This window comes from Sturnus vulgaris, chromosome 2 (assembly GCF_052056855.1).
Source record: "Sturnus vulgaris isolate bStuVul1 chromosome 2, bStuVul1.hap1, whole genome shotgun sequence".
NCBI lineage: Eukaryota > Metazoa > Chordata > Aves > Passeriformes > Sturnidae > Sturnus > Sturnus vulgaris.
In genome coordinates, this window is record NC_142244.1 from 93440907 (window position 1) to 93468449 (window position 27543).

The following is a 27543-nucleotide window of genomic DNA, read 5'->3' on the forward strand; positions in this document are numbered from 1 at the left end:
ACTGGTTTGGATCAAAGACCTCCTTCATCTGAAAGGTTGCGAGGCCTTGAGGTACTTTATTTCAAAACCTATTAGGGATCTTCAAGATTTTAAAATAAACTATAAAAACACTAAATCAATTCATTCATAAGTTCATTTCCCAGCAACTGCCTGAAGATCTATACTTAAACTGCTGTATTTAATTTTAACACAAAGCAGGATAGAATTTAAAAACTAATTTCCTTCCCACAGAACCTAGAAGGAACCACTGACATTATTGCACATAATAAGTTACATTTTCTTTTAAAAAAATTCAAAGAAATATAAAAACCCTCACATCACAAAGCTACACACAGCAATATATAAAATTTTGTACGTTGCATTCTAAAAACTCATATCACACACATGTTAATAGATCAGCAATACAGCAAGTATTTCCTTATAAATTTAGTTAGTCTTGATCACTGGGCCAGCAGCCTTAATCAGGAACCAACACATGGACACAGTCATCTGGAAGCAGTCTGCCTAACAGAGAACCTGCTTTTCCTACAAGGCAGTAGCAGTCACAATCCCAGATGTCCAAACCAGCCATCATCAATACATAGCACGAGCTCTGAGCAACCTGGTCTAGAAGATGTCCCTGCCCACGGCAGAGGGGTTGGAGCCATTGGTCTTTACAGTCCCTTCCAACCCAGGGCATTCTGTGATTCCATGGGAAGGGAACATGGCAAGCATAGTCATGTGCTACCTTCATTTTCTAAATGCCCTCTCATCTCCGTTTCAGAGAGAAATAAGCAAATCGGTCTGTGGGTTGGTATATATCTTTTTTCAATGCATGAAATGCAAGCCAAAGTATTTAGTTACTAATAGTTGACTGTGGGCTAGGGTTTAACAACACAGGGAGCAAAAACATTTAAAAATAAGAACTGAAAGTGCAATCAAAGTAGCAAAAGCATATCACATCAGTCTTATACCAATAAAATAATAAAGTACAAACATTTTGGAACTTCGATAAAGCTTACTAATTTTAAGGAATTAGGAAAATAATAATCCCCACCCACCTGGCAAAGTTCTAGAGTGAAATTTAAGGAAATATTTATTCATATATACAAACTAATGCTCTCCCTGTTTAGTAGGCTTGGGGCAGAGATTTTGCTAAATATGTATTACAACCTATTTCTGCAAGAAAAAGGGAAAAGAAAACACCCAGTGTATACCCAAGGTGAGTAAAAGACTCTACTACATGCCTCATGTGGTACATCAAACCACATTAACTAAATTTTGAGCAGAGATTTACACCAGGAAAGTTCACTCACTGTTGAACTGTGCAAACTTAGCACTGTGGTTCACACATGGGACAGTTTTGTTTCAGTGCTTTTTACTCGGCTAGCAAAATCTGTTTAGAGGAGCGACACCTGAGGCAATGCTCAAAAGCTCTTAATGGAATAAAGATCTCACGTACCAAAATACATGATGCGATGCTGAGCGGAAAAAAAAAAAAAAAAAAGGAAAAAAAACCTAACACTCGTCTGCATTCACCACGACTAAGTATCACATAGGAGGGAACTACTGTCGCCTGGAGTCCTTATTTAAGCAGCGTTTGCTTCCGGCTGGATTGCAGCTCATCTTCCCCCTTTTCCCTTCCGGAACACAACACTGTAGCACCTGATTTCATCAAGCTGATAATCCGGGACCCTGCCTCCAGACCCCTCTTGCGGCTCCATCCGCATCCGCGGGCTCGCCTCCACTCGCTCCGTTTGGCAGCCCCAGCTCCTCCCCGGGAGCCGCAGGGCAGGCGGGGCCGTGCCCGCCCGGTACGACCACACCTGAGCGCGACGGCAGCGCCCGCCGCCGCTCCGTGGGGCAGGCCGGGCGGACGGCGGGGCACGGGGCGAGAACAGGAGGAGAAGAGTGGAGCGGGGGGGCGACCGGCCTGGCTCCCTCTCCCTCATGGCGGCGGAGGGACGGGGGAAAAGAGGCCGCCCCCCCGGCGCTCTCGGCAGCGACGCTCACCTGAGGGACGGAGGAAGGCCCGCAGCACCGGGGCGGGAAGGGCGGGATCGCAGGGCGGCGAGCACGGGTGTAAGTGGGCGGCGGCCGCTGGCGGAGGGCACCGAGCAGCCCCGTCCTTGCGGCCGCCCCTCGCCCCGCGCCGGTGCCCGAGCGCCGGGGCGGCGCCTTGGAGCGCAGCCGGGCGGGACCTAAGCTCCGAGCGCCGCCTCGCGGCGGGAAACGTCACCGCGGCTTCTCGCCGCACGCCGGGAGTTGTAGTTGGAGCCGCGGCCCCGCAGCTGCTCCAGCGCCGCGGCCGCCGCCGCTCCCCCCCGGGCAGTGCCGCGGGCTCCGCACCGCGACCCCGCGCTCCGCCTCTGCGGCCCGGGCCCGGAGCGCTCCCCGGCGGGAGGCGGCGCGGGCGGGCCCGTGCGCGCCTGCGCGGGAGGCGGCGCCGGGCGGTGAAGTTGGTGGGAGCGCCGGTGATAAAATGGTAGGTTGTGCGAACCGGGGGGGAGGGGAGGCGGTGAAACTGTGGAGGGGGAGCCTCCTACAACCCCTAGGCACCCCCCGGCCTGGCGAGCCGAGCGTCCCCGCACTTCTCGCCGCGCCGAGTCCCGTTGTCCTGCCTGCGGAGGCGCCAGGCGGGGGGGACGAGCGGCGCGGGGACACGGGGACGCGCACCCCCCGTGCGGAGTCGCTCTCCCGCCGCCTCCTCCGCCGGGCCAGGAGCGGGGAAGGTCACCGGGGGCGGCGGGGGAAGGGAGGGGGCCGGGCCCCGCCGCGGGTATTTCGAGCGCAGGCAGCCGGCGCAGCGCGTACCTTTCCCTTTTTTGGGATTGGGGCTGGCGGGGCAGGTTACGGGAGCTGCGAGTCCCCGCTCCCACCGGCCCCTTCCCCGCCGCGGGACGCGGCAGGTGCAGCCTGAGGCGGTGGGAAAGGTGTGGTACAAATCCCCTTGCAGGCTTGGGGTGACGAGGTCGGCCGGGGCTGTTTTGGGAAGGAAGGGTTTTCCCGGTGCCTCTGCAGCAGCTTCAGCGCTCCCCTGGGGTGTGCGGTGCGGTGTCACTAGCGCTGGGAGAGGGCTCCGGGAAGGTGACTGAGCTGTGGCTGGATGCGAGGTGCGCGTCCTTGCCGGGGTGCCATCGGCGGGGGTCACGCTGGGGACAGGAGGGACAGGAGCTGCAGAGCCGCCCCGGCCCCGGGAAGGTGCGCGGTGCCGCTGCCGCCGCAGGCACCGGCCGCGGACGGGCGGTAGGAGCCGTGCTACGTGGCAGGGTAGTGGGCTGGGGAGTCCTGTGGGTTTCTTACCGCTTCAAGTAATTCAGTGCTTCATTTCGCTAGAAATGAAGCTAGAAAATATCCGTAAATACCTGGCGTTAGCTGGACTTGAAAGAGGACATGGGGTTTGCTTTGGCGTTGTTGGCGGAGTTCTCTGTTTTGAATTGATTATCGCTAAGTTTGTTGCCCAGAAGAAGTTTATGTAACTGAGGAAGATGTAGGTGCAGAGACTCCCTTAGCTAAACCTTCATGAAAATTTGGAGGCAGGCTGGAGCTTGCTGCCAAATGATGTTTGATTATTTCCTTACCAGGCTATGTTGTATTTTGCACGTTTTTCCTCCCACTGTACACATATCTTATATAAAAAGAAATCTGGCACGCTTCTTCTTATATTTAATTGAAAAATCTTGTGGGAAAGACCAAACTCCTTATCTTGTTTACATGATGTGTTTCTTGTCTCAGCACCATCTATAGTCAAGATGTCCATATGGGTACAAGAGATAAAAAATAAACTGATAGTCTCTTGTTTACTGCTCACTGGATCAGGATTCAGTTCTCTTTGAAGAGACCCATTATACATTTTCCATTATACCTGATGATTTAAACTTTAGTGGGGAATTTATACAAATTTCTCATCTTAATTGTTAGCTCAGAATACGTGTTAGGTATGGTTTAGTAAAATTGGGAAGTACAGAGTACAGTGAAAAACAGTTTGATTTAAGCTATCTCCTTCTGTTTCCAACTTCATGTAAAGAACAATGTTGAAATACATTACTAGCAAATTTTTTTCCCTGTAAAATGTCCATTCTTACCTCTTGGGTATTCCAGAAGTTTAGGGATATTGTCTCAATATGGTTGCTGCAACTGAGAGAAACATCATATTAGTTCCTGTAGACCTGCAACAGGCTTTTTTGTTGTTTAATGTGTTAGTAGTATAAACGTATTTTTCGAAGTTTAATTAACGTTTTAGATCACATTTACAGCAATCTTATAGTTTCATTGTAACATTCAGCCTCGTCCAATATGTCCATTTCTTCTATTTTATTTTTGCCTCATGTCTTCTGTTGGTAATGTTTTATAACATAATTAAATGAGAAACGTTTCTGCCTTTTTGAGCTGATGACTTAAAGTGATTAAGCTTTGCACTGTTAATTGTTGCTGAGAAAATATTAGGAAAATTCTGGGGTATTTTTTCTCCATGTATGGAGGACTTATACAGAATTTGAGAATCTGTAAGTTGCACCTTTTTAATTTCTTTTTTTTACAACCACTAGGCATATCTTTCAGAAGATAACCATATTGTAATATGACGAAACTTGTGTTTACTGCTGTTACAGAACAGAAAAAACGTCAGCATATGTGAGCAATAAAGCAGAAATACAAGTTTGTTACTGACAGAATATGTGCTGCTAAATATGTATATATAGATGCTGTCATTTCAATTTGCAGAAGAAAATGCTGTCTATTTAACTGCAGAAGAACAAGGAAAGTTGTCATCAACAAGAAAACTAAAACCTTTAAAAGATAGGCATTAGTAGTAGAATGCTGAAACAAACTTCTGGATTAGCTTCATTGGCTTTCCTGCTTCTTTTGCATCCCAAAGCATAAACTGAAATCGTCCCAGAAGGACAAGGTCCGCCAGTTTATGGCATTTACCCAGGCTGGTGAAAGGACTGCTATATACTGCTTAACACAGAATGAATGGAAACTAGAAGTGGCAACAGACAACTACTTCCAGAATCCAGACTTGTACTACAAAGAATCCATGAAAAATTCAGTAGACAAGAAGAAATTAGAACAACTGTATAATCGATACAAAGGTAAGGTTTCGTTTTCTGGGGAGTTTTTGGTTAGTGGGCTTGGGCTTTTTGTTGTGGATTTTATTCTGTTTTTTTCTGAATTATGTTGTGTGAGGAGTTTTTCTGCTTTTCCCTCTACCATTTTTAAGGAGTTTTAAGTTAATCGTGCTAGCTTTTGCTTCTCACTATATGTTTATAGTAATAAGATAAGAATGGAAAAAGGTTTTAAATGCTCTTAATGATTTGTACTCAACTTCTGTAGAGATTTCCCTAACCTTTAGAAGTAGGAAATTAAACTTATAGTGAGGAAAACGTGCCAGCTGTCAAACATGGTAGCAAAGTTTATTATGCAACTTACATGGGTTTTTTGCCCGTAGCTGCTCTTAAATGTGTATGATGGTCTTTCCATGGCAAAATAATGCATATTGTTCTTATGCTAATATTTGGGGAAACTAATTCTGTTCAGAGACAGTAATATTTCTCTACATTAAAGTCAAAAATGTTTCAGATAACATAACATTACAGCTAGGAGTGTGGCAAAACAGTCAGATAAGAAAGCAAAAACTAGAAACATTTAATTCCTTAATGCTGCTGTATTACAGCAAAAGTGATGTGCCGTTTCAGAGAGTCTTGGAGGGAAAACCACAGGAAAGTGGATCAAAAGCAGAGTTTCTTCTTTTCCAAGTTTCGTTTTACATCATTGTTAAAAAGAACGGCAAGATATAGGCATCTAAATATAAGAATGTATGTGATCCAGGTGACAGTGCTTGTTGCATTGTGGCCATGTGACATGGGTGTGCATTGCTCATGTTGGAGCAGTGCAGGCTGGAATCATTGCTAGCTCCCGTTGAAATCAATACATCTCATGTTTGAAAACATGAACTCTTAACCACTACTCAACTATGATTTCGTGTATTTTTCTAAGTGAAATATATGGTATGCTTTGTGTACACTTTGTCCTTTTTTTATGTTACTGTTTCCACCATTTTTGTTCTTCTTTACATAATCTGTTCTATTTTAAGTGGGGATTCTTTAATACTTCATTATTGTGTGGTAATGAATTATGTAGGGACCATTAAATAGGCACCAGTGCTATAGCATTTCTTTGTGGAAACAAAAACTCAGAGACAAGACTCGGAGAACATGTCTTTGTTTTATGTGTGCCTATGTGTATATTTTTATATATATATGTATATATTTTTATATAGCATATACATAATATGTATAACATATATACATATAAAAATATATATTTTTAAAATGTATATAGCATATACATATATCTGTATCTTTTATTTGCTCCTTGAATGTCAATCTTGGAGATTGCTGGGTCAAAAATATATATTCAAATTCATAAATGCTGTTAAGAATATCTAAAATGGAAGAATATTATCACAAAGATTATCACGAATGTTATTTATTGTTTACAGAATTCAAGCAGTGGCAAACTGCACCATCTGACTTTTGTGAAAGCAAATCTAGCCAGTTTACATCAATGTTTTAGTTAGCAGCACACCTTTGCACTTCTAGTACTTAAACACTGAAGCTGTAAACGTTAAAAACTTTCACAAGATTTGACAGAAGTCTATAAAAGTTTTGGTTAAGCACCTTTCCTTGATTCATATCTGGCTTAAACCTGAGTAACTGGCCTCTCAACAGTAAGGGATTCCTTTGTTCTGCAAGGCCTGTAGGATAGTGCACTATACTGAAAATCTGAAATGTCTTTTTCTATGCTGTTTTTTCTTAGTTTTCCTACCTGTTTATCCAGCAACTCTGTCAAAACAGCAATTGCAATTTTGTTACTACTTGCCTGGATGGTGTGAAATATGATAGGCGTGAAAAGTCCTTGTTGAAATCCACCAGAATTTTTCTACTCATTTCAAGACAGTGCGCATCTTGCTTTCTGTTCTTCAGTTACTCCTCAGACACTCGGGAAATATGTTTTGCATGTCTTAGAACTAGCTGAATAGATATATTTACTTGTTATTTGGGATCAAAGGTCCCTGAATTATACCATGGGTGTAATTCTTGGTTTAATAGACGTAAGTCTGTTTGCCAAATTAACTTCCTCTCTCGAATTTACGATTTCTTTCACTGTAGCATTGGCTGGAAAAATAAAAGAGCTCTTAGCTCAAGAATTAAAATTCAAAAGATTTTTTTATAGCCAGCATACATAGCCCAGCTTATGATATTGAAATGTCTTCCTATCAAAAGCTGGGAAACACGGTTTTGTGGTTTGTAAAGTCTCAAGCTTTAAAAACTAGAGGTATGGGTTTATTTTCTTTTGTTTTCAATTGTTTTTTTTCTTCTCCAGTTATCTAAGTTTACATGCAGGGGCTTGTTTGTTTGGGGGCTTTTTTGGGAGAGAATTTTGTTACAAAATTATTATAGGCATTAACTGACATTCAAAAAGGTACTACTGAGGAAATACTATGTTTCATGTGTACTAAATTGTATTAATTAGCTGAAAAGGATGTTATGCTAAGGCATTGTTTGAACAATGGTTTGGTGATTTCCCTGACTTATAATTAAACCCCCAAAACATTTAAATGTGCTCTTTAAGTAGATATAGTGGATACCCATATTTCACTATCCAGAAAAAAAATCTGAGGTCTAATGTGGTAGGTGTGTTTTGGTTGGACTTGATTTGGAGTTGTTTACCTTTTAAGTTTAATACATGCTGACCAATATAAATATATTTCTCTACACGCTGACCAATATAAATACGTTGAACATTTTGATGTGTTTATTACTCTCACTGTTTCTAAATGTAGGCAGCATCTCCTGAGTTAATTAAAATCTTTTATAGATAGTTGTGGAGGGAAACAAAATTATTTAGTTTATGTTAGCAGATAAGTTCAGGAAAAGTTGCAAACCAATTTCTCTACAAGTTTATAGAATACTTAATCTGTTTACTGATTCTTTTCTAAAAATATCTAGACTTCAAGTGAAAACATTTGTGAAGGTTATGAAAAAATGAGTACCTGTATTTATGCAGCACATCAGAGCTGTCAGATGATTAATATGTTTTGTAAATAATTATAGTTCTTCTCTTTGTATTTTGAATTGCAGACCCACAAGATGAAAATAAAATTGGCATTGATGGGATTCAGCAGTTCTGTGATGATTTAAGCCTGGACCCAGCCAGTATCAGTGTTCTGGTTGTGGCATGGAAATTCAGGGCAGCTACTCAGTGTGAATTCAGTAAAAAGGAATTTATTGATGGCATGACAGAGTTGGGGTAAGTATCAGTTTCTGTATGTTTTATAATGTAAGGCCTGAACCATGTTTCTGTTCAAAACATTTTCAGTTAAATTGTGTGAAGCTTAAAGCTGTTGAGGCTAGTGGCCAAGCTTAACAGGTGCAAAATGCCTGTAGTGTCTTGTCTTCCTTGAATTGGTGCTTTACTGCAAAGCCTTAATGACCACAGTAGGGGGGAAGCTAAACAATTTTTACCTGTACAGCAGGGGAGCCAAATGGATTCATGTATCTTTTTATGTAGTTCATAGCAAGCATATGCATATTTGTGTTAAGGATTTGAGTTGGACCTACTGCTGTTAAAAACTGAAAGTCACCAGAGATATATGAAGGGAAAAAAATGTCAGTGTTGAAGCAGAGAAGGAATAGGAAAACAGAAAAATGCGTTCAAATCTTGCCCTTTTCCTTGCCACCAGCAAATGGGTCTATCTTTCTTTTTGTCCATTTTACCGCCTATACTTTCCTCTCTTTTATACTAGATACTTCATATGTACAAAATATGCATGAGGAATTGAAATAAAAATGAGGAATATTGGTAGTAGAAAAGATAGGTGCAACTGTGATGTAACTGATAAAAGTTTCCTTCCTGGATTATGGAGCTATTCTGGATAATAAACTTTGAACATCTTCTTACCAATAAAGTCAAGCCTTTATCATCATAAAATAATACTTTGTGTATAACTTTTCCTTGCAAGAGGAACAGCATTTCTAATATTTAGAGATGTCTAATGACTCTTTTTAACAGTTTGCATTAAATGGGTGATTAAGTACAGTTACTTGTTCTTGGTTTTTTGTAGCTAAACAATTTCATTTGATCTTAGATTGGCACCTTATCAATACATTTCTAAGACCAACTTTTAGGAAATGTGGTTGTTTCTTTAGCAGAGATTGTGGCAGTATGATGTTACTGACCTCAGTTATTGATTTCTTTTAAGTTTTCCTTTTTTAGCAAATTGTGATGAAATAACTGTGGATACAATCTGAAGTTCATTGCTTTATTTTGTCCCATTGGGTAGCTCTGGGTAGAAATTACAAGAATAATTACGATTTTCTAACCATGGACAGAAATGAAATGCTGATGCTATTATAGTAAAGCTTGCCAGCATTTTTTTTTTCCATAAAAGTGATTAAAAAGGTTTTGCTAGACCACCTGTTCTTGGAACAACAACTGTTCCTGGGAGCATAGTATGGATATGCCTGCTTGCCACAGTACTTACTGAGAATGATTTTTGTTACATACCTGGAGGCACAGTGTCTCTAGTTTTTAGCAATGAACACAACGGAGCAGTGGAGTGGAAAGAAGTTCCCTGAGGTTTAGATCACATAGCATCTTTAGGATGCATGTGGGAAGGTATATTTATTGACTAGATCAAGTCCCAGTGAAACTGAGCTTCTCAGTTGAAGACTGTTGGCAGAATTCTTCTTTTCCACGAGGTACCTGCTGCAGGCCAGAAAGGTACTTATTTTTATCTGTACCATGCAAGACAGTTAAAACTGCATTTGTGTTGTTACAGTTACCTATCCTTTAATAGAATTTTTTCTTGAGTCTTTAGAATAAATGCAAACATTTAACTATGCAGAACTTTCAAATACACAGTGTTAGTTGTGATAGCTGCTTCTTTTGAAACCCATTTGCTTCACTTTGAGTTTCTAGGTACAATTCAATGTATTGGTCGTGTCCTGTAAACCTTGAATATTCATTTGATGCCTTGTGGCAGAAACACTTGCCTGATGTTTTCACTGAAAATGCTTTGGTGGTATTATTATGGATGTGTGTGTTAGAATTTCAGTAATTTGATCCTGTCTTAGCTTGTGCCAGTCTTTAAAGTTTGCCAGCCTTCAGGCTATCATTCAAGACTCATTTTGTTCCTTGGTTTTATTCTCAAGTGTTCTATCATGTTCTATGCCTACGAATAATAGTTCATTTAAATGGAAAGTTCTCAAATGTTAAGATGAACTGCAAAAACGTGTGAAGCTCTTCATTCAGGAGAGCAGGGAATAAGCAATGTCTATCCAGATTAAGCAAAACATCACACACTTGTGTCACAACATCTGTCTCAGGGGAAGGAATAACCAAGTTCAGTGAGGTTTGGGTATTCTTTAAGAACAGAATAGCATCTGTTCAGAAATTCATGAAGAGATAGAAAAGAAGTTAAATCACTGAATCTTGTTCATTCTGTACCTAATGGATGCCTGTATACAATGTTCCATTAAAATTCTTTAGTAAAGGCACATGAACATTTATGTTTTCAGAATGCTATCCAACAAGATAATCTGTTTTGTCTTAAACACAGTTTTGTTTTGCTCTTAAACTAAACCATAAAAAAGGTGGGGGGCAAGTAGGGGGAAATTTTAAATATATGCAAATAATGTAATCTCTTTTAAACAGATGTGACACCACAGAAAAGCTAAAAGCTCTATTGCCAAGACTGGAACAAGAGCTAAAGGATCCAGCAAAGTTCAAAGATTTTTATCAGTTTACTTTTAACTTTGCTAAAAATCCTGGACAAAAAGGTCTAGGTAAGTAGAAAAAAATGAGAAAATGTCAGTAGTCAGTGAAGTCTTCCAGATGTTTCCAGAACTACAATATTCTCATTAGCGATTATATACTAAATTCATTATTGATTTTTCACTGATTTCTCTTTCCATCTTCTTTATTTAATCTCTTCTTGATGTCCCCTTGGTACAGATAATTTAATGGGGTTCTCTGCCAATATTGACATTCTCTCACCTCTTGTCAAAAGAAGTTCCTGAAGTTCTTTGAGACTTGTTGATTTATTTATTTGTTTTTTAATAATGAGCTAGTGAGCTCTGTGTGTTAAGAACTACTGAAACATGATGTCCATATCAGCTCAGGAAGAGGGAGAAAACTGGGCAAAAGTTACTGTTCATAATTTTTAGTTTAAGTCAGTTTTTATGTAAAGTTTAGAAAAAGGGTATTATAGACTCGGTTTAAAACTAGTGAATAAAAATAGGCAGGGTTTATATCGCCTTAAACTAATATTCTTCATAAAATTTGAGATTTATTCCAATTTATGCCTTATATTGCTGGAGTAAAACGGATACATCATTCAAATTCCGTTCTTTTTCTTCAAATCAAAAGTCTCTGGTTTGTGAATAGATGAAAAAAATAGTAAGATGAAGTCCACTCTTTTAAAATTTCTATCTGCTTTCAGAAGATACTGTGTAGAGTTAAAGTTTTGTATATAGGATAGCACTGTACCATCATCCCTGTTATTTGTACTGTGTGTGAGAGGAAGTGGTTTGTTGGGTTTTTTGAGGGTTTTTTTTTGTTTGTTTGTTTTCTTTAGCATAGTCACTTTAAACCTGTGTCTAAGTTACTTGGAAAGTTGATAAATATTTTTCTCAAGAACTGTTGGGAGAGCAGAATATCAATGTAGACCTCAACGAGATGTGCCTGTTCCACATTCTTTACTTTGAAAAATCTCATCTTTCCTGGTGTCTTTTTTTTTTTTTATATTTAGCCTGTGGACAATTTTCAGGACAATGTTTATATTTTTCTTCATTTTTTTCAACAGTTTCATGTTTCATTTCGTCTGTCGCTCTCTCATGGCTCACAGGCCACTTTTATTGACACAAAAATGAAGAACTCCTGTAGTAGGCTCTGTGAGGTTGGTTAGTATTCTAGTCACTTAGCTAGCCTTCGTTAACAAAGCTTAGTACTTTCAAATTGCAGGAAAGGTAATTCAGTTACAGCTGAGGTTGGAATTTATGAGATACCTACAGAAGTATCATATGTAGCTTCTTGTTTTAATTGGGTTATTCCAATATGAAACTCATGAACTTGGGCAGTACATTTCTAAAGCTTTTCACCTACGCCTGTAGGAAGAGTGGAGGAGGAGGGGAGGCAGCCCAACCCAGATTTGGAACTGAATGTACTGTTTATTTGACATGAAGAGGAAGCTGACTTGTTTTCCATTACTCCTTTTTATTCAGTATTGGGGGTCTTTTCATTTGCAAGTCTGTCTTCTCTGTTGTGTAAGATATTTTATTGCCAGAAAGTACCAAAGTTGCTTCTTGTACTAAGAGTTGAACTATTAGCAGGAGAAAGTAAGAAGAGCAAAAACTGAAGTGAAACTTAAACTATGAAATGAATTAATGGGAACTGCTCCTGATTTCAGTTTTCAGGAATTTTAGTAATTTCATTAATACTTACAGTCTCTTAATTTCTAGTACTTAGTTCTTGCATGACAGTATATTGGTGGCATTTTTCAGCATACCTTTTCTGGTTTTGCTAAGATGATTCTAGATAGTAAAGAAATATAAGCAGATGCTACTTTTCTTACTTTAGTGGAGATGCATCATATTTCTTGGATCACCATAGGTTGAATAGAAAGACTTTGGAGTAAATATATGGACTAATGTGGCAGTTTTGAGTGATTGAGGCCAGTGATAGCTTACCCAAATAAAAAAATTAGCGCTGTATAGGTTTGGAGTTGGAATCTTTTTACAGAGATTATCCATCATAGTGGAGCAAAGAAGTGAAGGAAAAGAAGTAAGTTTACGGGTAGGTGTTTGTAACAAACACAGAATGAAGCAGTATGTTGTAACCAAGGAAGAAAATCCTACCACTTACTTTTCTGGAGGGCCTGTATGAGCTGAGAAGTCTAGTTGCTTCAGCTACATTTAATACAGGTTTAGGTTGTTTGGGTTTTTTTTATTATTTCACATCCTCTTCTCTGTATACATTCATGTATTTTCTCCTGGAATGAGAAACTGTCCATCTTTGCTCCCTGTCTCCAGGATTGTTTTGTTTTTGTGTCCAATGACTGTGTGCCCTATTGTCAAGGAGATGTGGAAATTTATATCAGCCATGTACAAAGTCTGTTTCTGTCTTACTCAGTTTGGAGCCTTTACTTGATTAAGTCCAGATAGTCAAACAGAATGAGTAATTAGATTTGTTACCATCTGAGTTGGTAGAAATCTCTGCCTAGCTCTGTCTAGGCCATCTTACCATGATGACCTCTCCTTCTTCTGCACATGCACATTAGATGACCTTCAGTCAATATAGGATGCTGCTTAGCTCCTGCCCAAACTGCTTGCCCTAAAGTCTTTCTGGTAAATTGTAACTTGGAGGAGACTGAGAGGTCTATAAGTTTATGTCAAGTAAAGGATAAAAATGAATGGTTTGAATTAATGAAGTGGAAATAATATAGGAATTCTTTCCTAAGTTTCAGTTGCAGAATATTTTAATGTGATTTTTCTAGGGTCTGAAATATTCAGTGCTTTTTCTTATTAGACTGGGAGCTTAAATCATTAAGTCTGGTAATTGTACTCATTGGTTAGGGGACTGATCTGTAGACTGAAAAATACTGTTTGATTTTTGAATATATACATGACCTATAAATGTGCCTATTTGAAAACTAAGCAAGTTTGACATAGCCAGTGACAAATGAGGAATTCATATTCTTAGCAGATTGTTAATAGAAACCTTTTATAAAAGAAGACGTCATTAAACTCCTTCTGCTAGGTCCTTCAGGCTAAGGGCTAGGGCATCTTATTCTTTAACAGAAATAACTCCTGACACCAGAGCTTAGCAGAAGCACATCTGTGATGAGCAGACTGACTTACACAATTATTTTTCATGGTTTTTTCTTGTTTCTTATCTTAGCATATTGAAACCATAAAAAATGAGTGAAATATCTTTAAAACATTCAAGTAGCAATGCTTTGGTTATGAGTCATGTTCATTGCTCCATCATTTTAGATTGCTTTTTAAGTCTGTATCTGCCATTTTAAGAAGTGATATGCAACAGTTATTACTTTATTTACTGTCCCCTCTCCTCTGAAAAACACCATTAAATTGTGATTTGTGGGTTCTTTTTTAATATGCCAGGTGGTCTTTACATTTAAAATATAGATAAATAGTTATATAGTGTATTCCCTTGTGCTAGACAGGATCAACATCTACCAAAACCAATTCTTGCTCACGCTTTTCTAGCCAAATGTTCTGTGGTATACTACAGTATATACTAAATTGCCTTTTCAGTTTCAATAGGTACTGAAAAGAGTTGAGGTCTGATTTGTACTGGTCCTCTGGCTGGACCAATTTGAGACCTGTTGCCTTCAAAAAATAGAACCTTAAATTTTTGATGGTAGGTTTCATACATCTTTGTCCATGTTTGCTTACACCTATTAGATTTTTTTTTTTCTTTTTCTAGCGTATAACTTAATTCTCTGTTTCTGAATTGTCCAGTTCAATACTTTAACCAGCCCAAGTAAATATGCAGACATTTCCTTAGAGTAACAGTTTCTTACATAGTTGGTGATATGTTTGTGTCTTCACTTAGACTCTGGACTGAGTATAACCAACTACCCTGATAAATTTTAATCTTCTAGTTCTCTGATACTGGAATTTTGTCTTGCAACTCTCATTTCCTTTTGCAATCGAATTGATCTAATTTTCTCTTGTCATGTAGTACCCAAACAGATGCCAGATGCCTTCAGTGCGTCTTAGATATTTTACATCTTGTTTTGCATGCTCTTGAGTTTGTTTAAGTTTGATACTGTCTGCAGTTTGCAGTCTGTTTTACTTTTTGGTTTCTGAAGCACTGCAATGTACACAGTTAGGTCTGGTCTTTTCGATCTGATATTTCTGCAGTTGATTACTCCCACTAGCACTGTGACTTTGCACTTCTCTTTAATGAAATCTTCCTTACTTACTTCCAAGTGATTTTCCAGTTTGTCCAAATAATTTTGAATCCTAATTCTTTCTTCTGTAATGTTAAACTTTTTTCAGGTTTTGTCCATGTTGCAAATTTAACGGAGGTTTTCTTTCTCGTGTCATCTGAGTTACTTAAGTATTGGGCAGTGTTAGATACAGGACTGACCCTCTTGGATGAGTTACATTCTCCCAGTTTGGCAGGGAACGCCTGAGGTTCTTCCAGAAATTCTTTGACCTTTATGAAGTTTCAAACATGGTAGGAAGCAGTTTGAGATTGCTTCAGCATACGTAGGTGAATTTCTCTATATCTGGCTTCACTTTGGGCAGCAGTGCTTGGAGACTGAATTTCTAAAAGTTTTTTTCTGAAATAACTGTCAGTTTTCATTAAATCTTTTTGCTTGGAGCATAGCTTGGGAAAAAATATCTCCATGTGTCCCAGACTTTCTGGAGTTATTATCAGCAGGACACACTATCTTTTATCACACCAGCTGCCATTTGTAAGATGAGGAGTGGGAAGGCACAGGAGCCCTTCTTAGAAGATTTTTGGTGATAGAAGAATTTTGATGATACACAACACAGCTGTCTTCATAATTCAGAGAGGATTTTGCGCCAGGAAAGTGGTCTTGGAGGGTAGGAGTATTTAGTTTTGTGGTTTATTTATTTTTGGAAAAGCCTGTCTTCCCTTGCTTTTTAATTTCTTCTTCTTCTCCAATTCCCCTCAAAACCAATGCAAGAAATTCTGCCATTATGTAATTGGATGGGAAGAATCCTCTCCAGTAAACTAAGTTACATCTGTTCTGTCATTCCCTAAAATAGACACAGAATTCAGTACACCGATACTCATTCCTAGAAATAGGACTGCTTTTTATAGGAGTCTCTTTTCCACAGTTCATGTGGTGGCAGTAGGGAATTTTTTATTTCTCTTTGTATCTGCAGGACTTCTGTCGCTATAGTGTCATCCAACTCGAATGTTTGCATTTACTTTTATTAGCTCAGTATTACCAAGTACAATGCTCCAGTCTGGATAAATGCTGTTTAAAGAAGGAGTAGCAGCCCCCAGGGTGATATCTTGTGCAAGGAGTGGGATGCAGGAGGCAAAAGCTCAGTGCATAAGATCTGCCATGATGATCTTGGAGCAGAAAGTGATGTTCTGATTGATGTTACTCATTACCTAACTGTCGAGTGTCTTTCAAAAACATCTGAATAGATTTGATCATTATCAAAGAAAATGGATGCTTATAACTCTTAAGACTGACTCTTAAATGGTGGACAGAATTAAGGAAAAAAACCCAGCGAAGTTTCAACAAAGCAGTGCCATCTCAATAACTGCATGTTGGACCTGGAGTACAAAATAGTTAGATACAGTAAATTTGATTTGCATTTTGTGTTTATATTTTGATTATGTATTTATCAAGTTATCTGGTTTGTCAGGAAAATTTATAAGGAATTATTATGGATAACTGTGATTCTGTCTTTAATCTGCTTTCTCATGTTCGTACTACTGTTCATAGTACAATGAATCTTTAGTTTTTGCATGGTGCAGATTTGGAGAAGTTTATCTTGCCTTCTGCTCCCAAGTTTCAGCTTTTCTACTGCAGTCTGAGTGAAATTTTGTATCCTAGCTCTTGTTGGTAAGTGTATTAAAGAATAGAATTATAGGTCTTTTGTCACATTGTCTGCAGAGCAGTTCAGATTTCTAAGGGCACATTCAAGCTCAAAACAAGGCCTTAGCTCTATCTCCTTTTTTTTTTTTTTTTTTTTTTTAATTTTTCCATTTTTTGAACCTGGTACTTGCTGTGATTCTCTTGCTGGGTCTCCCTTTGAGCCCCAAAAAGACATGCTCGGAGTTTGTTACAGTTTGTTTCAGCCCCAGGGAGGAGCTGAATGCATTCTTTCATGGTCTTCACCTTCCAACATGGAAACAAAAAGCCGATTTGGTCCTTCATCACTTCTTTGTGATCCCTTCGTCTGCTTACTGGCTCAAAAGGTTGTGCTTCCTTCTCTCTGCCAGTTGCCTGGGATCAAGCAAGAGATGAAAGATGAGGAGGGCATTCAGACTTGAATCAAATATTACCTCAAGACCAGAAGAATGACTATCTTTGCATCCGGTATGTGGACTTCAAGGAGGTTTCCTCTCCTATAAGCAGATGAGTATAATGTACGCTTTTTAATTGAAGCAACATCAACTTTGGCTTTTACCATGGCAGTATCTCAAGATTCTTTGAAGAGATCTTTAGACATTAGGGAAGGATATTTTTTCTTTCTATTTTGTTTTCTTTTTTTACTCCTGCCCTCCCCCCAGCCATATCAAGTTATCAAGATATCCTCCCCTTTCAATGAAGAATTAGATTCATAGGGAATTTGTAGGAGCGAGTGCATGGAAGAAGTTGAGTGAGGTCTATAAATGAATTTTACATTTCTTTTGAATGAGGTCTGTGAATGCTGTATTTGTGTTTCACTGACCTTGGTTTGTGTGTATGGTTCTTGCTGTATTTTTGTTCACATTTTCCATGTTGAAAATGCCAGCAGTTTAAGAGAAACTTGGTATAGAAGAGGTGCTTTGATTAGTAAAAGTGTGGTATAACTGCCAGTTCTACTAATGCCTCATTGATTCTTTTACTCATGTTTGGACCTTGTTTGGGAAATGTATATCCAGTCAACTTTAAGTCATCTGTTGTAGTTTATCTGAATAGTATGTGGAGAGATTTGTAGAGGCAAAAGGATTTTTGAACTGGCTACGATCAGGTTCATTAGGTTGCACTCAAACTGGTGTTCAGACAGCCATCTCCTAAGTCTAACTTGCATTCCAAAGCAGTTCCTCTGTTTTTCTGCTTAAGGTGATTAACAGGATAAATGTGAAAGGTTCTGCATGGAATCAGGCTGCTTCAGCGTGGCAGATGCTGAGACAGAGCCAATGAGCACAGCCAGACCTTGCTGGATTCCTGCAGAGCTCCTCTGAAATCCATGTGCTGTACTTTAGCATTCCTTCTGTCCGCCACAGGCACTTAAGCCTGATGCTATACATTATCTGTCCACTCACACAGGGGAAGGTCTTTGCAGGGATGAGTAGATCCAGCTCAGCTAGATCCTGAGTTTACCCATGATTTGTATCACCCTACTTACTTGTTTTTTTCCCTTCTGCCTATCTTCTGTGGAGGAGCTTCCTGTTGCAACTACAGGCTATTTTGCTGTAAGCTTTAGGCAATTCAATTAAGTGTTTTTAGGTTTAATCCTCATGGTATATTCTTGTTATTTTGCTGATTAAAAAAGAAGAAACTAATTCTTGTGTCTGTGTTCTTAGCAATTTGTAGGCAAAGAAGACTCTTAAAAATCATTCAGAAATTAAGAAACAAGGAATTTATTAACTCACTGAATCTTCCAAGTATTCACTTGATGCTTATTGGTCAGGCAGCTATAATAGTCCTGTTGTTGAGACAGATTGACACCAGTTTCCATTGTTCTTACCTGTGCATCAGTTTCAACACAGTATTGAAAAGTTGTATTAGTAAACCAGGTGAATTAGTGGTAATATTCTATCCATTTCAAACATGGGTGCAGAACAGGTCTTGTTGGTAGGGCAGACTGCAAGCTAGAAAGCTCTGTTTGGCAGAGGATGGCTCATGGATGCTGCAGTCCTGGAGGGCAGTTTTGGAACAGCTGGTTTAAATTAACTGTTTCATATTCCTCAAAAATCCTGCTCTCTAGCCAATTCCTTGCTATCTGTTGATTCCTCTTTTTGTTGTCACGCTTCCTTGATTTCTAGGATGCAATGACTTCATTGCCCTGGTCCAAAATAATAGCATGAGGAACTTAATTTGATTCTTATCTTTTTCATGCCACAATCTAATAATGATTTTTTTCTTTCTGAACAAGATCCGTATTTGATGAGATCTTTAAAGTAGATACAGGTGGTATTTCTCCTTCTGCATTAATTGTGCTCTTTGATATCACTTCAAGCTTTCTGTTGAATCAGGATAGAAGAGCCTGAGGTTTTTTTAAAAGCAAGTTTAGAATGATGTTTTAATGTTTGAGGATAGTTCATACTGCATGCAAAATGCTATTTCTGATTGAGAAAAACTGGTTAAGTGTCTGCATGACATACAACTCTCACTAAATAATGACTGAAAATATTTTTGGGTTGAAAGGAAAACTCAAACTGTATAATGTACAGTATATGATGTATTTTTATGATGTTCTTGAACCATTTAGCAATTTTATGCTTTGGTTATGAGAATGAAGTCCCTTCTAAATTGATCCTTCTCTAGGTGTTTTCAGAGATCCATCCATCTGTCTTTTTCTGTTTATAAAACTTACATTATTGGTCTGTAATGTGGGTAGCATATTTTTTGTATAAAAAACCCAGCATATTCTATCGTTGTGGTTTGATTCTTATTGTAATGCTGCTTTTGTAGCTATACAGCACTGAAGAGGTATTCCTAGGACTGTCTGAGGAATTTTTGTCTTGCAAAAGCATCTTCCTGTAGGGATGCAGAACTCTGATGGCATAAGGGCTTTTCTCTCTTTTTAATATCTATCAGTGCAGCACTAATTATAGCACATCCACAGCATTATTGTTTATTGATACTACTGTCAGCATGCTAATGTAGAATTCGAACTCTGTAACTAGGTCTTCCCTTTAAAGCAGAAAAATGCTCTTTTTTGTCCTCCAGTGCTAAATTTTTCAACCTAGGTAGGGAATTATCTTCAAACAGAAGTGTAAGCATATCCTCTGAGATTGTGGCAAACCCGAAGGCCTAGTTTTCTCATGTACTTTAAGACTGCATAAACTGGCACCACTACCAGAAGTGATAGTCCCATCTAGTCCTTGTGTTCAAATAACACTTGTGTTAGTTGATGGCTTTGTGGGATTACAGTGAACCAGATGAAAAAGATTGGAATTTTTTTTTTCCCCCTTTAGCAAATATTACCAAGATAAGAACTTTCCTCCTTGTGACTATTGGGAAGAACAGCTCCAGTGTGGACCTGTTTCATCCACTACAGAGCAACATCCTGAGTGGGATAGACTTGCCATATTTTCATATGTTATACCAAATAATTTCTGTGTCTTTGTGCAGAATTCATTGGCAGACACGTGTACACAGTGTCCCTCTTAACAACTTATGTGAAGTGTCAACTTAAGACAGTATTTCACATGCATTGTGTTAAATACAATTTTGCAATAATTGAGTTCACCTTAACATAGTACTGACTTCAACAAAAACCAAGAAAGTGTTTTTTCTTCTTTCCCTTTTACCTCTTCTTTTGAGGCACCTTTAATCATCTTTGTTTCCCTAACTGTACTTTCTTCCATTTTCCAAGGAATATTTTCATCAGAAGTATAAACTTTTCAACTATGAAGGTGTTATTTCTTCAAAGTCTGCTTTGTTTGTTATGACATGATAGGTTTGCAAGGTCTGCTTGGAGAGGTTGAGGCGTCATAAAGAAGCCTGAGTGAATGGGATCAAAAGCCAGTTACGTCACAGGGAAGTTTAGAAACTGTTAAGATTTTCTTAAGTTTCTCCTTTTTCATTCTTTTTGCTTTTCATTTGGGGTAACAGATAAGAATAATTAATCTGCATATCTAAGCAGGAAGTAATGCTATTCATTACTCTCTTCTGCTTTTTTTTTGTGAACGATGAACATCATGGCATAGACAGGAAGAACTGAAGGAAGTTTGTTAAAGCATAATTCAAGTTCTGTACTGAAGAGCACTGATCATAATAGGACAAACACTGGCAGCACTGTCCCTGCATAGATAGGTAGAGGCATATTGCATTTCTCTACATTTTAACTGCTGCACTTCATCCAGGCCTCAGCCCTGTCTGAAACAGGGACTCTAGAGCCATGGCTGTGTTAAAATCTGGAACATCTCTTCCAGATGAAGCTCGAGTTCAGGTGACAGTGTGTCCTTTGGTTTGTAGTATGATATGTACAACTTCAAAAAACATTCTTCCTTCTTGTAGGTGCAGGTCAAGCTTCTGGTTTATGTGCTATTACAATACTTTCTCTTAAGCTTCATGTTCTGTTTACACTTCCTTTATACTGAAAGCACAAGCTGAAATATTTCTGTGGTTCGAGAAGGGCTGTGCCTTATTTTATGGTTGCCAGTAATAATCATGTGTTGTTACCTGTGGAAGCAAGCACCAAAGCCATTAGGTATTGTGAGCTGCTGAGGATGAAAACAAGCCTTCAAGGAAACATCCTTTCTACCCTTAAGCTGCATCCAATGTTGCTTCTGCCTTTCTGCTGGAGTATGTGGCAGTGCTGCATCTTCCTTGAACCCTGCTCTCAGATCTCTGGTCATGATGCAGAATAAGGGCTGATTTCTTGGACTTGTATTTTCAGTACTGAGTGTAGATTTCTGTCTATTGCATGATGCCAGAAGAGAATTATTGCTGTAAGGGGTTCTGTAGAATCATAATACCACAGACAAATGACGTTTTTCATCCATTTATGTCCTTAAGTTCCCTTCAAAGTCAAGTGTGTACAAAATGTGATTAAATTAAGAGGGCTTGACATCTGTGGATTTAAATGTTTGTTTCTATCAATATTTGCTATGTGCATGTGTAAATATATTTTTCTTTTTTGATTTGCAGAGATATTAAGTATTCTGTTTCTGTAGATTGAATGTAGCTTTAATCTGGCACTGGTGACAAAAATATATTAGCTTTATTGACTTTGTTCAATATAAAACTTAGACTATTACTGCTTGTCTTCTGCCTTTTGGGTCAGGGAGAGTAGAAAACAATTCCTGATAGTTTTTTTAGTAATTTTAAAAGAGTGTTACTTATTTGTATCATAATATACTAGATGTAGCATTAATTGTTTAACCAGAAGGGCTTTATTGCTTGTAATGTGCTGCAGTATTTACAAGTTACAAGTTGCTTTATCTCTTGCAGATCTAGAAATGGCGATTGCATACTGGAATTTAGTCTTGTCAGGAAGGTTTAAATTTTTAGATCTTTGGAATAAATTTTTGTTGGTAAGTACTTCAATATACTTTATTCCTTACTGCCTGTCTTATTCCACAGTAGTCTGGCTTCTTTTGTCTGTGTGCTTCCAATAAGAAAAAGATGGAATATCTCTATACTTCAAACTTTTTACTTCTTGAAAACTGATACAAAATAGTCTCAAATCAAGCCAAATTAAATCTTCTCTTTATGATTTTGTAACTTAGAAGAATACAAAAAGATGCAGCAAAGTGATAGTGTTCTGCTTGCTTAATCCTGTATCCTCCTGCTTAGCAAAGTATCTACATGATCGTAGATGGAACTGGTGCTGCTGATTCTCAAGACAGCTGTGATTATTGTCAACCACATATTTTATCATGCTCTGCCTTTTGTAGTACTAATGCATAAATTTGGTCTTTTTAAATCAGTCATACCAGAACTTAGCATTGAGACTTTCCATTTTCAACCAAATTTCTTGGCTGAGTAATTGCATTGATTAATTTTTTAGCTAATAGTTGTGAACTTATTCAGTTTTGTTATTACTAGTGCAATTCTGTGGGCAGTGGAGTAAAGATGTATAAATTAAAACTTAGAAATTCAAAGATATTCTTGTAAAAGACCTGATTCGCTCATCCATGTTTCTACATTTGCATGTCTATATTATTACAAAAATGAAGTTAGATAATAAATAATTATCTTAATTTTCTTCATTTTGTCTTTTTATCTGTAGTTTAGGAAAAATAAAGTCTTTCTGTATTTTTGACCCCCAGTGCTTAATAGGGAAGATGTACACATTTTGAAATACTTTTCTGTAGTTTTTTTCTAACTTTTTTGGCAGTATATTTATTTGAATCACTGAATAATATACCAGTTTCATCAAGAGGGCTTCTGAAAACATTTCATGTTTTAATTGCCTTAATACACTTTTAAGACATCCAAATTCAGATCTATGGATGTAACTGAAGAAAAATCTGCAAGTTACGACCTGGTATTAAAGTGTGTTACTTTAGAAGAAATATCTAACTTGAATGTTTAGTTGAGAAGAAATACTTAAAATATTTCAACCTAAGAAAGAAGCAAGCTGAAACACTTTCAGATGGGTTTTTTGGTTATTAGTTTTTTAAGATAAAGAAGGTGAAGAAATGTTTGTAATAGGTGTATTTCTGTATATGTCAATATAAAATACCACTGTGGAATTTGAAAGTACTTTGGACTGAACAGTATTGTTATTCCTCTGTACAGGAACATCATAAAAGATCAATTCCAAAAGATACTTGGAATCTTTTGTTAGATTTTGGAAATATGATTGCAGATGATATGTCCAACTATGATGAAGAAGGTAAGCAGTACCTGAATATCTTCAAAAATTGGTACAGCAGAACTAAAATACTGCTATAAATGAATACAAGAACATGTTGTTACCTCGTGTCCTAATTTGCTTACCCTTAAAGTTTCAGCTGCCAATAATGTCATACTTAGTGCCAAAACAGTAGTGATAAGAAGGGTAACTGGTTTGCTGTAATTTGAAAACAGAAGCAAAGATACAGTCACACTATGATAGAGCACATTATTCGAATGTGTTGTGCTACAGACCTCTGAGTGAAACAACGTTTTGTACAAAATTTTTGCTACCCTAAATACAGTTCACTTTCTGTTACTAATTTTGTCTTGGAATGTGTGCAGAAATAAGTCCTAAGATATGAATGGCTATAATAAGAATGCCGTGGTTTTGCTATCAACTAGTGTTTGTATTTGTAGTGTGGAGTTCTATGTTTTAAATATATTTTGTTTGTCTTAAGAGCTGTTGCTGCAAGAAGAGATTCAAATGTGGAATTTATTAGTTAGGTGGTTTTTTTTCAAGTATTTTATCATGTTGTGCCTGTTAAAGCTAGACTAGGCCAGAAATGTCAAGATGAACTTCTAACCCTTTGTATTTATAGACTACAGCTGATAGTGGTAGGCTAATTTCTCAATTGCTTGATTTCTCTGTAGGAGCATGGCCTGTTCTAATAGATGACTTTGTGGAATATGCACGACCAGTAGTCACAGGAGGAAAACATAAAACTTCCTAACCCCAGAGCTGTTGATATGGACTAAATGAACTGCACTGGGTAATGAAGATTTGTTAGCTGATAACTGCACGTTGGTGCTGGTTTCAGTGGTCATGATGACATTCTGCAGACAAAACTGAAATTCCTCCTTTCTGCCTAAAGAAAATGATGACTGATGTGTGGACACTTCAAACTCAGAAGATCCAAGCTGTTTGTAGGCTATTGGCTTCAATTATTGTACTGGTTGTATCATATAGGATGTAGATTTTGCATGATTTTATACTTTGGAGAAGTTTAACTAGAGGCCATTTTATTAAAGTTTTGACAGCACAGCATGCCATTCAGTTCATAATCCAAAGTGAACACCAGCAGTTACATAAATAAAAATGTATTATATTGTACTTATATTAAAAGCAGTATTTGTGTTATATAAATTAAATCCATAAATAAAACTTGTGCAGTATATGTTGTATTTTTATAAAACTTAGTTCTGTGGATCTGTCTTAATACAGAATTGTAAAAAAACCCAAACAAATGAACATAGGCCTTTTTTTTTGTTTGTTTTTAACTTATTGCCAAAATTTTAAATTTGCATTTTCACATCCTAGATGTCTACAGTGATTACATCCAACCTTTTGCTTTCTCCCAATGAGTTTTTCTTCCTCATTTTTCTTCTTGAAGTGCTTGGACATGTAACAATAGCATTGCTGAGGACAGGCTGCTGCTCTATGCTGTGTTGCAAATCCAGCTTTTTTAGTAACCATTTTAAAGTTGATATTAAACAACCAAAGATGCTTTTATAATTCATGTTAAATTATGATAATTTAGTTAGTGTCCAATTACGTGTTTTATTTATTTTTAATCAGTAACTGGTGGACTATGGATTTTATTTGTAGCTTGAAACATATCATAAATTCTAGCTAAATGCAACATGGTTGTAAATTCATTTCCTGGCACTTCTCATGGAAAAGAGATGTGAATAAGCCCAAAGACTTAACTAGTTTGCTTCCATGGTGGAGAAATAGTTAGGGATAAGGAGACTTTATATTAATAAGTCTTCATGCCTGTGGATGTATTGTGCATTCAGTTGTATTTATTTAAGGGGAGGAAAAAGCAAATTAATACAGCTTCAGCGATCTCAAAGCTGGTGAAATTGGACCAGTTTTCATCAGATCTGAATTTGTTCACTCACTTCTTTCTCCCCTTTTGCTAGCTAGTGATTATGAAAAGCATAGAGGTGTCAGTCTTTTGTTTCTCATCAGTGTCTTCCGATGTCTAAGCACAAAAAACTTTTACCAGAAACTATTCAGCATGTCTTCACACAGGGCTCTTGCAAATGCTACCTCATCAAAGTGAGTTTGTCATAGCCACTGTAAAAGTTTGTTAAAATGAAGAATTGCTAAAGAATATGTACAGCTATGATCAATATATTTTCTGTATTTAAAGCTGAATAGATGCAAGAATTTTGGAGAAAATAGTGCATTAAGTTATATAGTTTATATCTGTTTGGGTCATTGAAGTGTTGCATGACAGCAGACTATTTTATTTGGTAATTGCCAGGGTATAAAAGCTTACAATATTCTTTTAAGCTCTAACATTTAGAGTTTCATACAAGCAGTCAGCTTTCATTATGTCAACACAACCTGCAAGGACAAGTGTCCATGCTGCATACAGAGACTGCCTTCATTCTTCCACTTGATAGAATTTCAGTTGTGCATGATGTTGAAAAAGCAGGACGAGGGAAAATTTGAACAAATTAGTGATTTTTCCTCCTACTAAGAGCCTAGCGAGCAAGTGACAAATGCCCTGTGAGTGATTTGTTATGAATATCTGTCTTTTTGTTGTGAGTGCCAGCCCTGGCCAAGCAGCCGCCAGGTGTCAGCGTCTGAGCCCGGTGCTCGTGTGCAGAGTTACCCACTGAGGTTATGCCGAATTATTGCTTTCTGACCTCGTCTTTTTAGAAGGGCATTTGTAACTCCAAGTATACTACAGAAGTCACCAGAGAGCTAGAAGGAGCTATGCTCTTTTTACTGCATTTGATTTATCTATGCCTCCTCCCCAAAACAAGCCATTTCTATATCTGTCCTGCAGGCTTTGCAGAATGTGTAACATCTTACAGCATCAAGTGCATTTACCTATTCAGAAGCAGTGGAATGCTTGTTACTCACACAATTGCCACTTAAAATGTATAGATAAAACATAACTGACCAGAAGTAGCTTAATCTATTGATATGTGATGTAACTGAACTTTCATAGCACTAGAGCTTGTGAAACATTTGCTCATGATGAGAGCTCCATCAAATCATTCTGATGAACCTTCTACCTTTTAAAATAAATAGGAGCATAAAAAATGCATGAGGGTTGAAGTTATTTTTCCCTGTTAATCGGAGCAAGAAGGAAGGTTCCTAGCCCAGGATTCAGTGTGTGTGCATATATATATGTACATATAAATACACACACACGTTTACTCTTAAACCTCATTCCTGGGGGGGATCTTTCGTGGGTGACAGCTTCCAGCAGAGCAGGACTGGGCAAAAATAGTACAAAGATGGTAGTTGATCCTTGTCAGCCAGCTTTTATGTTTGCTCGGCTTTTCCTTTTTCTTCTGTTCTTCCTGATCTTCTACCTGTTTTAAACCACATGTGATTTTTACATTTCCATACATAATAGCATGAAGTAACACCTTAACACTTGAAGTCATTAAAAATGCAAATAAGCTGCTTTCAACTTACAAGTTTCTTATATATTTTAATAATTTGCTGCTGTCCATAGTTCCATTTTACAGGGTACTCTGACTTCCATTATAAGTAAGCTGATACAGTGGTAACACCTAGGCTGCTCAATTTATAATCCTAAATGGTACAGATGTCTTCAAGTTGTTCAGTGCGTACAGTATTACTTCACAGATACGCTGTATGTATTTTTAAACTTGGTGCCAAGTTGTTTGGTTTGAAACTGAGCCACAGTATTTGTACTTGCCAATTCTAAATTTAAATGTGATTTATCATGTGTGTCATGCCAAGGAGAGCAAACCTGCAGGCATCTGCTCATTCAATGCACCTGGAAGATTTGCTGCTGAGTAAGCTGTACGTGTGTGTATATTTTTTGGCAATGGAAAAAGGAATAAATGGACTGTCAAAGGATTGAAGTCAGTCATGTGAGATGTCTGTATGGTTCTCGTCAGTTTTCTGCTTTGGAAGTCTTGGTCTAGTGGGAGGTTTTTGTTGTTTTCTGGTTCATTTATTAGGTGGTTGTGTTAGTACTCTATCAGCCAGAAGAGGGCAAGGATGTAACTCATTAATTTTTAAATTGCATTAATAAATGTTTGGTTTCATCATCTGTGTCACTGTTAAGCTTTTAAGAGGCTTGACATGCTTAGCTGCAGAACTGTATTCACTGCATGTATCTGCCGGTCACCAGGCTCTCTGCAATCTGTGTCATTAGTTTGTACTGGCAATGGGAGCTCTAATTGCAGGGAAGTGTTGTGCAGTCCTGCCTCTGAGCTCTGTAGGAGAAGCAGCATGCTTAAAAATCTGTGCAAAGGCCTTC

General features: G+C 38.1%; 2 protein-coding genes across 4 annotated transcripts in view; one reads left to right on the forward strand and one right to left on the reverse strand.

Annotated features, from left to right (window-relative positions):
• The window catches only part of SLC9D1 (solute carrier family 9 member D1), a 33587-nt gene extending 31408 nt beyond the window's left edge, over positions 1-2179 (reverse strand). Inside the window, exon 1 of the mRNA XM_014885121.2 lies at positions 1993-2179. The gene's annotated coding sequence lies outside the window, so the exon portion shown is untranslated. The remainder of the gene's footprint in view (positions 1-1992) is intronic.
• Positions 2180-2323: 144 nt separating this feature from the next.
• Positions 2324-27137, forward strand: DCUN1D2 (defective in cullin neddylation 1 domain containing 2). Of its 3 annotated transcripts, none has more exons than XM_088160132.1 (7): positions 2330-2464; positions 4856-5072; positions 8124-8292; positions 10699-10829; positions 21893-21975; positions 23186-23282; positions 23936-27137. In XM_088160132.1, the coding sequence occupies exons 1-7, from the start codon at positions 2462-2464 to the stop codon at positions 24013-24015; spliced, it is 780 nt and encodes a 259-aa protein (XP_088016258.1). In that variant the 5' UTR covers positions 2330-2461; the 3' UTR covers positions 24016-27137. The 3 variants fall into 3 exon arrangements, with proteins under 3 accessions (XP_088016259.1, XP_088016258.1, XP_014740608.1); XM_014885122.2 differs by lacking the exon at positions 2330-2464 and adding an exon at positions 2584-2912; XM_088160133.1 differs by lacking the exons at positions 21893-21975; positions 23186-23282; positions 23936-27137 and adding an exon at positions 19912-21876 and having other exon boundaries at positions 2324-2464.
• Positions 27138-27543: the final 406 nt, after the last annotated feature.

Bases quoted from the DNA above. Each gene is read 5' to 3' on its own strand.
- DCUN1D2 (XM_088160132.1), top strand. The intron at 5,073-8,123 runs GTAAGGTTTCGT...TTTGAATTGCAG, and splicing joins ACTGTATAATCGATACAAAG to ACCCACAAGATGAAAATAAA. The intron at 10,830-21,892 runs GTAAGTAGAAAA...TATCTCTTGCAG, and splicing joins TCCTGGACAAAAAGGTCTAG to ATCTAGAAATGGCGATTGCA.